Source organism: Orbicella franksi, chromosome 5 (genome assembly GCF_964199315.1).
Source record: "Orbicella franksi chromosome 5, jaOrbFran1.1, whole genome shotgun sequence".
NCBI classification, from domain to species: Eukaryota; Metazoa; Cnidaria; class Anthozoa; order Scleractinia; family Merulinidae; genus Orbicella; species Orbicella franksi.
In genome coordinates this window covers 28539892-28552998 of record NC_138149.1, presented here as the reverse complement: position 1 = coordinate 28552998, position 13107 = coordinate 28539892, and the positions used below count along the sequence as shown (strand labels likewise).

Sequence of the window (13107 nt, the reverse complement as noted above, 5' to 3'; positions counted from 1 at the left end):
CAGAGACGTTTAAAGCAGTATACGACAATGTAGTAGTAAGAAAAGGCTCCAATGTCACCTTGACATGTCGTTCTGATAAGGGGTACCAACACCCAGAGAAAGTGCTATGGAGCTTTGTGTACCTCCACCATATCATTCCACGAAATTCTACAAACAAAAAATACATGGACAAGGTTCACCCGACAGGAGAAAGAACTTTTTCGCTACACATTGCAAATGTTTCAAAAAAAGATGTTGGTAAATACATATGCACTGGACATTCCAAGGGTTTAAACCGCACCCTGGAAGATTTCATTAACTTAAAGTTATATGAGAGCGGTAAGTAAACTCTTTCAGCAGCCTCGATAATGCCCCAGTTCTGCAATTCTGCTCTAATCTAGAACCAATATGCTTGCTTTTATTGTGCGGGTTCCTTTGTCTCACTCGTGTTGGTAAGTCGGACGTTGCGGAAAATTCCACAGTCAACCCTTTCGCTGCCTTTACTAATCTACTCAACAAATTTGAAAGAACAGCTCCCCAAATAGCACTGGGTTAAAAATCCTGTCTTTTTAGTTTTTATTATTTCTTTTTCTTTTTCTGAACTTAAAAGACAGCGAAAAATAACCTTTGTTTATAGCTAAAAATATTCGTTACATAACTGCTGTATTTAGATTCGAATTAATGACCCATCCTAGCCTACCAAAACAGCCCTCTCTTTTCGCCCAAAACTTGCTGGGACCGATGTCGTGTATGATTTATTTTCCTTTTTCTTCTGCTAGTGCTGAACGTTACGACCACACAACAAAACATCACTTTAGATGAAGGACGCACAAGAACTCTTAGGTGTAAAGTAAAATTTACGGAAGCTGAAGACATATGGACATTTTGGCTTTTTAACGGACGGCTTATGAAAACTGTGCCCTTACAAAAAGCACGTGGTAACAAAACCTTGAGCAACGCAGTCAAGGAATATATCATGTCATGGGAACTGAAGCATGCAAGACTCGCCCAAAGTGGAACATACACCTGTGGCGCTAATTTCACTACCATTCAAAGTGCACAGAACATATCAGTAAGCGTACATGACGTGCTTGGTCCAAAACTGAAGCAATCTGACTCGACCGTCCAAATTACAAATGGGAAAAACGAGACGATAACTTGTAATGCAGTTTACCCCGAAGCATCGTACGTCGACATATTTTGGCTTTTTAATGGAAGTCGAAAACAAACCAACAGCAAGTATGAAGTTAAGGATGAGTGGCTTGGTCGCAGTGAAAGAACTATTAATAGGAAAAAGATCAATTTAACTATATATAATGCTGGATTGAATGACAGTGGCCAATATTCTTGCGTTCTTAACACTTCACATGGCTTGAGACTAAAAAATTTCAGCGTTCGTGTCGTTCCTGATGCAAATGGTAAGTCACGTCATTTACTTTATTTACCCAGTGGAATTTCCATCTCTTGAGCCCTCGATTTTTCGACTCTATTTCACTGTAATTTTATCCCGATATCGCTAACTCCCGATTGCTTGAAACAATTTTAGTTTCGCTTGGAGGCTCGATAAATTCATTTTTGGGATGTCAATTACACCCGCTTTCAGTGTTGCGTGCATAGGCGACATCTTTCGGCATGCCACCTCTCGACATGCTAAGTAACCTGGCCCACGTCGAAAATGTAAGCACAATGGACTTCTTTAGGGTCGAACTCGACTTTTAATAATGAAAGTTGGATTTGTTTGACATCAGAATAAGGCTAGCAGTGTTCAGAAGTCTTTCTGTGAGAGATAAATTGACTGTTTTGAATTTTCACATCTTTTGAAGCGGTAGCAGCCTAATTCTACCGGAAGTCACTATTGGGGGCCGATCGACTACACTCAAATCGTTTGATTTATCACATAAATCGGCAAACATGCAAAGTCCACAATCTTCTTCATCTATTTGAGGCCAGCAATTACAATTTATTTCTCATTTCTTCCTCTAATAACCGGGAAAATTGCTAGTTTCACCGTTAAAGGGTCTTTCATCCATTTACATAGCATGTCGAAAGATGGCATGTGGAAAGACGGACGAAAGATGTCGCTTCTGCACATAACACTGTAAGCGGGAGTAAATTCTTACATCTGGATGCGTCTAACGATAGCGATTGGTGAAATCATCTAAACGCAACGACACCGTAAGCCTTCAATGAAATCGTGGTCTCCAGTGAGGATCGCTTATAATCAGGAGAAATTATGTCGTTCTTTGGAAGGCAAACCTAAATATTAACCCTGGGCTTATGTTGGTCAAGGTAAAGCTGGGGGGACTTTTTTCCCTAAGGTTTTTTGGGTCTGAGATTTGGAGAGTGTGCTGCTTAATTTCGGTATCTAAAAATCTACGCATAGGCGCTGAATAAACATATTCAATAAACATTGTTTTGTAATTGCAGGCAACAAGTTAGTGAACAAGTCCACAACTGGTGCAACAAGTTCTCACCTGCAGACTAGGCAAGTGCATCCGACTTTTAAATTAAATAGCCAGTATGTCCAGTATGTGGCACCTCACTTATATTGCCTAAATATTTTCAGTTGTATGACAAGCTGAAGTTTCACTGGATTGTTCAGCCCCGAGGTTAAGTCAATGGTGCCTGTTCAGAAAACTCAGTACAAGTGAAAGAGTCCGAAAGTAAATTCCGTTGGGTCCAGCTAAGTGCAGGCGTAAATGATAAGAAATAAACTTACCACTGATAAAATTGTACGATTTGCTGTTTCTGTAATCCTGCATCGATGACTAGTGAAATGGCCGGGCTGAGAACAATTCACATCAACTCAATACTTGTCTGCTTCTACCTGGCGGTTCATCTAAGCAACCTACATTACAAAATTCTAAGAATGGTCCTTTAGAACTTTCATTCATTTTCTTTACAGTTGTTCGGGTTTATATTACTTTCTGCTCATCGTTAAAAATGAAGGGTTGGCCTGGCTTTCAGATATAACGCCGGACTATATACAGCCGAGCCTCTATTAAGCGCCCACCCCTTATTAAGCGGCCAGTTATCAAAGTCTCGAAATTATTGTCAGTGAAATACTGTAAATGAAAACCCTATTAACCGACCACCTCTATTTAGCGGCCGCGGCCACCTTTTGGTCGTTCAGATGAGGAGTTTCTATTGTCTTTACCCCATTAAATGGCCACCAAAAATTTAATACATGTACACGTAAATTAACTTTGTTTTAAAAAAGGCGATGACAGATAAGAGTCCGAAATAGAAGGTGACGAGTGATCAAAACATACAAACACACGTTTATCATGAGTGTCTCTAAGTGACCCCATGTTCACTAAGAAATCAACCCGATGGTGAAAATATTCAAGCTAAACAAACCCCTATTAAGCGGCCAACCCCTGCGGCCACCTCCCATTTCCCAGAGGGTTGACGGTTTAAAAGTGGTTTGACTGTAAATAGATAGATATTGTTCTTTTTTCAGAGGTACAATAGACTAAGTGCTTAATTAGATCGTTAAAAGAGGTAGAAGGGGGGAGAGGTTTCTGGTGGATGGCCTCTGTTGTCGTCTTCGCTCAAATTCTCTGACATAACTTGACACAATTGCAGAGGTTTAACAGAATGTTTATTAAAGGAGCTACGTCACGACCCGCGCATATGCGAAATTTGGCTCCGTTCTCATTGAGATTCAAATGCATCCGCCATCTTTAATTTATCGGAATTGGTAAATTTTGCGCGAATTTAGCCGTGCTTGGTTAAAATTGTTACGTCTTTTTGTCGTGTGTGTGGATTTCTTCTCGTCGAGCTACTTATTTTATCGCAGAGGCAAAATTATGGACGCAGAAGAGGCAAGAAAGGCTACGGTGGTGAGTTTCCTTCGACACCATTACGTGACAGATTTGAATGTGTGAACTGTTTCGTAGTTTCTGGGAATATGCTCCAACGCAACGTTCATTTTCTCTTTCTTCTGTTCTTATCCTGTTAGGAAAATCGCATCTGCTGTCCGTGCGAAAGCGCTTGTTCCACGAAACAGAAAACAAATGCAAATCGTCGCTGCCCTTGCAAGATGTGGAAGTGAGTGCACGTGTGTTCGACAGCAAATCCGTGTCGAAAACACGGTGAGATTCCTTGTTTATGCACTTAGCTTTGATGTAACATTGTTTGTAAGTAGGTATTGAAAGCTGCACGTGAATGGATCAACTAGGTTTCTGGCTATTTTTGGTTCTGTTTGTGTTCAAGACTTCATATGTACATACATATAGTCATGTGTACAGCAGGTCTTTTTCATTTAGGCCAAACATTTCACCAAGCATAGAGCGGTTTCGAGTTTTTGCAGTTTGAATTGTCTTTCCCTTGAGCTGAGAAGGTTTCTAGGAGATTTGATTTTTCATATACAAAGTACAACAGCTTTGACATGACTCTTTTTTCCTTATCAAGGCTGGTGCAAGGACAACTTCATTTGTGGCTGAAGAACACAGCCATACCAGAGTGACAGCAGGCAAGGTGAAGAGCAGGAGAGGATAAAATAAAATAGAGATGTGAGGGTCTGCTTGTATAGAAATATATTTTTATTTATTTTTTTGTTGTTATTCCAAGAACAAAACTATGCCTAAAAGACCACAAAAATCAAAGCTTGAATACCAATTCAAACGCATAAAGTTTAGCAAGGCAAGATTTGTTTTGTTCCCACACTTGATTTTTCACATTTCTAGGCCCACTTGGCAAAAACTCTGTGTTTGCTAGCAAACTGTCAAACTGGAATCTTTGACACAGTTGTTGGCTCTACCTAAAATAAATCAATTACAACACTTGATTTTGTCAGGCGAGCACAAAATACTTTACAGTACTGTACTTTATTGGTGATTCCCTCTATAATGTTCTTTTAGGAATTCATTCAAATGCTTGATGAAGCAATGTGTGCAAGCTGTGTGCCAGAAGCCTGCCTAGAAGAATTGACAATTTAGATGAGACCATCGGTGAAAGCGACATTTCTCAACCTACCACTGGCACATCCACAGAGGGACAGATGACAAGTGTGGATGGAATGCCTAACCCTGCACCTCCTTCTAGCAACTCGGCAATACCATGGTGCAAGTGTGGCATGTACCAAATTATGCCACAAGAAATATACTGCGATGACAATAGCACGCATGTCTTCACGAAGGCAGCCTGTTGGCAAAATGTTCTCCATAGATACGGTTATCTGGGGAAAGGAAATCAGGTGTGCCCTTCCTGTGTAGTAACAGTTATCCATTGGCAATATCCCTCACACTAGAGTTTATATTGGATTCAGGCTGATTAAACCAAAACAAATGAAAGTAACAAGTTCTTTTCCCCTGAAGAAAAGCCCACAAAGAAAGCATTTATAGTAATAGTGGAAGAGGCATGTGTTTTGTTAATTTAAATCACCTCCACACCTGGTTTTCATCTTCATCATTGCACATTCAGGATGGGTGTTGGTTCATTATTCCGAAATAAAATTCATTCTCAATACATGTTTCTGAGTTGAAAATTCACCAACAGCTAGTTCATGAATTTGTTACTTTTATAACAAGGCCAATGTTTATTACTGGAAAAAAAAACAATACAGAAAAAAGATCAATAAGTTCAAGATATAGACAGGAAAACAATCAATAAAAACAAGGTATAGACTAGAAGAGCACACCGGGATTTTTAATGAACCAGATTTTCAAGCTACATCTCTAGGCAGGCTTGTGCAATTTTAACTTACAATATTTCCCTGCAACTGATGGCAGTGCCAAAACCAAAAACGAAACCACTGAAATGAAACTCCTCACAACTGTCAACAGCCAACTGTAACCCGAGTGTTATTCAGGCTAACCAGAGTTTTATAGGGCTAACCCGAGTGCTATCTTGTTGTTTCATTTTGTTTGCAGGGCTGCAAATGACAGTCGGTCATCGGTCATTGGCCTACCAAAATTTGCTCATGTCCAATGAAATCCCAACTGTGGGTGGACATGATGTCTAGACAATTTTTTATCGTAAATTACTTTGTGGTAAGGGTGAAAAAAGATCTACTGTGAGTAAATCTTCCTTTTTTGGTGATGCCCGACCACAATTTGTTTTGTCTGACCAAGATGGTGTTTTAGTAGGACATATGTCCTTTACAGAGAAGAATATTATTTGCAGCCCTGGTTGGTTATTTTGTTTCTGGTTTTGGTACCTGACCTATACAATTTTTCCATTTTTGCTGGCAATGTCTCATAATATCCAGTAGTTCCAAAAGACTTTGCTTTCATCAAACACCCTGGGACATACTGTATTCAATAACTAGTCATGGTCAGTGTTACCGCCGAAGAACAGTATTTTATTTTTGTTTTATTTTGATCGTGACGTTTCGTGTCAATGACATGAAGTAGCTTGCAAAACTTTGTAACCACCCGGACGGACTCACGTGGAACTGATTTTGTAAAACTTGGACGTGTCTTTGGTTATTAAAAAAGTGTTAAAATCAAATTTGTTATCGGATTAGAACGAGCGAATCGAAGAATTTGGAATTTGGTGTGGCGAAGATTTTGGAATTTGGTATGGAATCGACCGAAGCGACTGATGGCGGTCGCCATCTTGGCCATTTGGATTCAGCTCGTACTGTGAGTACTAACGTTGTTACTTTAAAAAACAAACGGGCAGCCGTCAAAAGAAGGATCACGAACACGTTGAAGAAATTAGAGTCCACCATCGAACAGTATGGTCGAAAAGCGATTATACGTGGATATGTCAACAACTTGCAGGAATATCTTAACGAAGCGAAAGGCCTCAATGATGAACTCGTCTCAGTGATCCCAGAGAACGAGCACGAAGCCGCAATAGATTGGTGTGAAGAACAACTCGATAGAGTCGAAGACGCTAAACTTCAGGCCAACGCACATCTTGACGAGCGGGCAGAGGAAAGTTCTAGCGGATTAAGCTCGGTGAAATCATGGAAAACTTCTTCGACAAGAAATGTCTCCCAAGCGGCCGAAATTCGCGCCAAAATTACTTCAGCAGAAATTAAAGCAAAACAACTTGCCTTGGAGGAACAGCGAAGAAGAGAGGAGTTCGAAAAACAACTGGAGGTTAAAAGGAAACTTGAACTTGTCCAAGATGAAGCTCAAAGGCTAAAATTCATGGCTGAAGAAAGAAGAAAGACTCAGGAAGCCAAGGACGAGGCTGCACGCCTCGCAGCAGAAGCAGCAGTGTTACAAAAGGTACAAAATGAAGTTAATGATCCGGAAGCTTTGTCTAATCGATTGCTTGATTTTGAGGATGATTCATTGAAATTTGTTCCATCATCTAATCTTGATGAACCGTTAACAATAATTCCTCCACTACTCCCTGGTTTGTTGCAAGGAACTGGAGCAAATCATGGAACTGCATTGCCACCTGACAACCCTACAAAAGTTGTTACACCTTCACCTTTGTTACAACAGCCAAAGTCAGCTGTTTCATTTATTGCACCTCAGGGCACGAAAAAACCTAATGAAACATTGCCTTTGTATCACTCGTGGATTGGAGATTTACAAAGTGGAGTACAGCATCCAGCTTTAACTAGTACGGACAACCGAAAAACAACCATTTGTGGTCATTCTACTCGTGACTCTCTTCCAAAGTTACGCCTAAGTAAGTTTGATGGTGACCCTTTACACTGGTCTGATTGGTCCTCAATGTTTAAATCAATTGTTCATGATGCTAATCTGTCCCTTAATGGTAAAATGCAACATCTTCAGAACTCTGTTATTGGTAAAGCTAAGTCTGCAATTGAAGGATATGGATACAGTGGAGATTCCTACTATGAGGCACTGAAAGAACTGGAATCCAGATTTGGCAAACCTTCCCTTGTTGTGAAAGTCACACTTGACAAACTGAAAAAAACAGCTCGATTACAAAATGACAAACCTCAAGAAGTGAGAAATCTGTCAGATGTTGTGTCAACTACTGTGTGGACATTTAAGAAGTTTGGATATGAAAGTGATCTGAAAGCAGAAGCTAATGTTTCCCTTGCCGTTGACAAACTGTCCCAGGAGCTCAAAATCAAATGGAAGGACAACACCAAAGCTACCAAACTGGAACGACCTAGTCTTGATGACTTCAGTGTGTGGTTAAAAGGTCAGGCAGATATTTATGATGATTGTTGTTACCCAAAAATGTCAAGTAAGTTTCCATTCCAACCTCATAAGAAACCTCGGTCTGGTGGATCAAATGGAATGACTGAAAAACAGAACACTTTCTCAAGTAACATTTCACCTCGCCCCAGGCCAACAAAGTCCTCTTGCATTATGGGTGATGGGCAGGAACACAAGTTATCTTCTTGTCCCAAGTTTAAGGCTCTAAGTGTGGAAGAACGCCTAAATGAAGTACAGAAACATAAGTTGTGCTTTTGTTGCCTCAGTCCTCGACATTGGCTTAGCAATTGTTCAAATCAAAAACAGTGTGGTGTAAATGGGTGTACGCGATCACACAATGCTCTGTTGCACAACTTGAGAAATGTTTCGGTGGAAAGCAGTGATGCAGTGTCTGCTATTAACCCAGTAGCACAAGCCGAAGTTGGTTCGTCTACTGAACATTCTAACACATCTCACAGAAGCAGTCACACCTCTGTTCTGTTACAAGTAGTACCAGTAACCCTCTATGGTCCAAAGGGATATTTCAACACATATGCTATGCTGGACACAGGAAGCACTTGCAGCTTGCTGTTAGTAGATGTTGCTGGAAGACTTGGTTTGGATGGTCCTTTGGAAAGTGTGGTCTTAAATGGAATTCAGAAAACATCTGAGCTTATGACAAAGCGTGTTAATGTACAAGTCAGCCGATTGAATGACTTTGGTACCCAATTTGATGTGAATGGAGTTCTTGTAGTTGATCACCTGAATGTGCCAGAGAAGAAAGTGAAACTTGATGAGCTACAAGAAAGATGGCCACACCTATCAGACTTGGAGCTGACTGAAGTCGCTGGGACTCAAGTCACTTTGTTCCTTGGTAGTGATGTCCCGGAACTTATTGTTCCCCTGGAAACTCGACATGGTCCAAAGGGTTCCCCTGTTGGTGTTCGCACTAGGATTGGATGGACTGTTACTGGTCGCTTACCTGGCCATATTCAAGAATGTGAATCTGTTTGTAAAGTTCATGTGGCGACTCCGGATGAGGAACTCAGTGACACCGTAAAAACTTGGTGCGAACAGAGAACTTTGGTTGTCGTTATGACAATGACACCCAGCGCTCAGTTGAAGATGAAAGAGTCATGAAATTCTTGAATGAAAGTACACGTAAGGTGGATGGTCGTTATGAGGTTCCTTTGATTTGGCGTGATGACAAAGTCGAACTTCCTGACAATTTTGCTGCAGCTGCTCAACGTCTGAATTTTCTGGAGAAGAAGCTTAATCGTAATCCCGAGTTGGGAGAAAGATACAGGAAAACTATTGACATGGATATGGAAAAGGGATACATCAAAAAGCTTACTAAGGAGGAAGCAACTGCACCAGCCATGCGCAAATGGTACCTCCCTCACCACCCTGTTCTGAACCCCAAGAAACCTGAGAAGGTTCGTCGAGTATGTGATGCCACTGCAAAGTTTCAAGGCTCATCATTAAACAGCCAACTTCTTAGTGGCCCAGATTTGCTGAACAACCTTGTTGGAATTTTCATGAGGTTTCGAGAAGAAAAGGTTGCGCTTTCAGGAGACATTGAAGCGATGTTTAACCAAGTTGCTGTCCCAGAAGAAGATCAAGCTTCCCTTCGATTTCTGTGGCGTCAATCTCCTGAATCATTGACAGAAGTCTACCAGTATGTGCGTCACATATTTGGAGCCAAATGTGCGCCAACCTGTGCTAACTATGCTCTGTTGAGAAGTGCAGAAGATAATGAGAAGCAGTTTCCGAATGCTGCCTTTGCCGTAAAGCGAAACTTTTACATGGATGACCTTTTCAAGTCTGTTAAATCAAGTGATCAAGCTCTGGAACTGCAACAAGAACTTGTTGAAATGCTAAACAAAGCAGCTTTTCACTTGACCAAGTGGATCTCTAATGAGACAGAAGTGATCGAGCGAATACCAGAATCGGAAAGAGCGCCCTCTATCAAGGTTGTGGAGGAAAGCGTCGTAATGCCTATGGAACGTGCTCTTGGTGTCGTTTGGGATACCAGCTCAGATTGTTTTGTCTATGAAGTGGTGAAGAGAGACATTGCGGACACGCGTCGGAAGATTCTGAGCTTGATAGCATCCCTCTTTGATCCGATTGGATTTCTAACTCCATTTCTGGTCAGAGCAAAAATCTTCCTCCAGCATGTGTGGCAGTTAGGTATTGGATGGGATGATGCACTGCCACCAGAGTTTCTAAAGGAGTGGTCCAAATGGCAGGAAGAGCTGGATGGAATTGCACAGTTTCACATTCCCCGTTTCTATCGTCACATACCAGACAACCCGTCTGTTATTGACCTTCACGTCTTTGGAGATGCCAGTGAACAAGCATTTTGCGCAGTGGCTTATTTCAGATTCTGCTATGTCAGTGGAGCAGTGCGATGTGCATTTGTTACAGCGAAGACTCGGGTAGCCCCGAAGAAACCCTTGAGCATCCCAAGGCTTGAACTGCAGGCTGCTGTTTTGGGTGCAAGATTGGCTGCTGTAGTGATTAAGGAACATGATTACATCATTGATTCCACCTATTATTGGACAGACAGCAGTACTGTGTTTCAGTGGATTCATGGAGTGTCTAAACGCCACCCCGCCTTTATTGCTAATAGAATTGGAGAGATCCTGGACAGCACCGAACCCAACCAATGGAACCACTGTCCTGGACAGATAAATCCTGCAGATGATGGCAGCAGGGGACTTCCAGTGAGCTCTATTACTTCTGGGAGTCGTTGGGTAAATGGCCCTGCCTTCTTACACTTACCTGAAGAGAGATGGCCAAAGGGAAATGCAAAGCTTGAAATTCCCAAGCCGTCCGATGATGACCCACAAGCCCAAGAAATGGCCATTACTTGGACTGGTGTGGTGAAAGGTTCAAAGAACGATTTCTTATCTCCAGCGAAATACTCATCTCTAACAAAGCTTCTCAGAGTAACTGCTTACCTGAAACGGTTTATATATAACTGTAAGCACCCCAAATCTGAACGTCACATTGGTTCTTTGTTGGTTGAAGAGATGGAGCAAGCTCGAAAGTTTTGGATCTGCGTTGCCCAAGCAGAATCCTTTCCTCAAGAAGTTGCAGTTCTCAAGTCGAAACAGCATGTTTCAAGCAAGAGCAAATTGGTATCTCTCTCACCATTCCTTGATGGGCATGGAATCATTCGTGCAGGTGGTCGAATTGAGAGAGCCGATATTCCATTTTACAGTCGTCACCCTGTGGTACTAGCACCAGATCATCAGTTGACCCGTCTCATCATCATGAACTGTCACGAGAAATTGAAACATGAAGGAGTGGACCAAGTACGAAATGAGTTGAGACAACAGTATTGGATCTTACGCTGTCGTGCTACAGTGCGAAAGATCCTTCATCAGTGTTCTTACTGCAGAAGGCGAAAAGCGAAACCAGAAGCACCCTTGATGGCAAGTCTACCATATGATCGCTTAAGTGTTGCACCACCATTCTCGAAAGTTGGCGTGGATTTCTTTGGTCCTCTTAAAGTGAAGCATCTTAGAAAAGAGGAGAAGAGATATGGTTGTCTCTTTACTTGCTTGGTGACTAGAGCAGTTCATTTGGAGGTTGCATTTGACTTGTCAACCGATTCCTTCATCATGTGCCTTAGGCGGTTTATGGCTCGAAGAGGTAAACCAACTGTGATTTACTCCGACAATGGAACAAACTTTGTAGGAGCAGACCGTGAGTTACGTGAATGCATCGATGGCTGGAATCAGCATAAGATCGGCAGTGAGTTGAGCCAAGAGGGAATTCAGTGGGTATTTAACCCGCCTGCCGCACCTCATATGGGAGGTGTATGGGAGCGCCTCGTACGATCATGCAAGAAAGCCCTTAATGTTGTTCTACAGAAACAAGTTCTTACTGATGAGGTGTTGCTTACCGCCTTTGCAGAAGTGGAATGGGTTGTGAACAGTCGTCCGCTTACTGAAGTCAGCTCGGATGTGGATGACCTTGAAGCTCTGACACCGAATCATTTCCTCATTGGAAGAGGATCTCTCAACTTACCGCCCGGTATCGTTGACGACAAGGAGTTGTCAAGTCGCAAACGTTGGCGACAAGCACAAGTGGTGGCAAATCATATTTGGAGTCGTTGGTTAAGAGAGTACCTACCTGGTTTGATTACTCGAAAGAAATGGACTCAACCTACTGTAAATGTCAAGGTCGGAGATTTGGTGTTAGTGGTTGATCGGGCAGTTTCAAGAGGTTTCTGGCCCCTTGGCAGGATCGTAAAAGTCTTTCCTGGACTTGACAGTATTGTAAGATCAGCAGACGTGAAAACGAAGTTTGGAGTAATGAGACGCCCTGTGACAAAACTTGCCGTCCTTGAAGAGTGTTCGACCAACTAAATCGGGCGAACACGGGGGGAGGATGTTACCGCCGAAGAACAGTATTTTATTTTTGTTTTATTTTGATCGTGACGTTTCGTGTCAATGACATGAAGTAGCTTGCAAAACTTTGTAACCACCCGGACGGACTCACGTGGAACTGATTTTGTAAAACTTGGACGTGTCTTTGGTTATTAAAAAAGTGTTAAAATCAAATTTGTTGTCGTTATGCGAGTTCATTGGGGACTAAAGAAGTAGCGGCAACAGTCAGCACAGTCACCAAATGGTAATCAATAAATTTTATTGACTATATACATGTACTTTAGTGGAAATGCAATTTATTTTAGTGTGGGAGAGAAGTAAAAATTAGCTTGATCATGTCATTGAAATGAAAGAATATTGGTACACATTGTAAAAAAATAAACAATTTGTATGTTTGAGGACAATTTGGATTTGAAGCATCTACACTGTATTAGAAAAATAATTTATTTGACAGTATTGCAAGACAACTGTTCCCATGGAGATGCTCTAAAGGAGGCCATGTCTTGTAAACAGGACTTCCTTATTAATTATTTCAATAAGATGCTGATATGCCTGTAATATCAACATTGGTAGAACTTGCTGTAACATCAATATCCTCTCTGCAACAAAGACATTGAACACAACACATATTAATCGCACATTCAGTA

General features: G+C 41.6%; 1 protein-coding gene across 1 annotated transcript; it reads left to right on the top strand.

The window, feature by feature from the left end:
- The first annotated feature begins 9196 nt into the window (after positions 1 to 9196).
- LOC145487919 (uncharacterized) lies at positions 9197 to 12439 on the top strand. The gene has a single exon (XM_081466689.1). The coding sequence runs from the start codon at positions 9197 to 9199 to the stop codon at positions 12437 to 12439; it is 3243 nt and encodes a 1080-aa protein (XP_081322815.1).
- The last annotated feature ends 668 nt before the right edge of the window (positions 12440 to 13107 follow it).

Bases quoted from the DNA above. Each gene is read 5' to 3' on its own strand.
- LOC145487919 (XM_081466689.1), top strand. From the start codon at position 9,197: ATGAAATTCTTGAATGAAAGTACACGTAAGGTGGATGGTCGTTATGAG.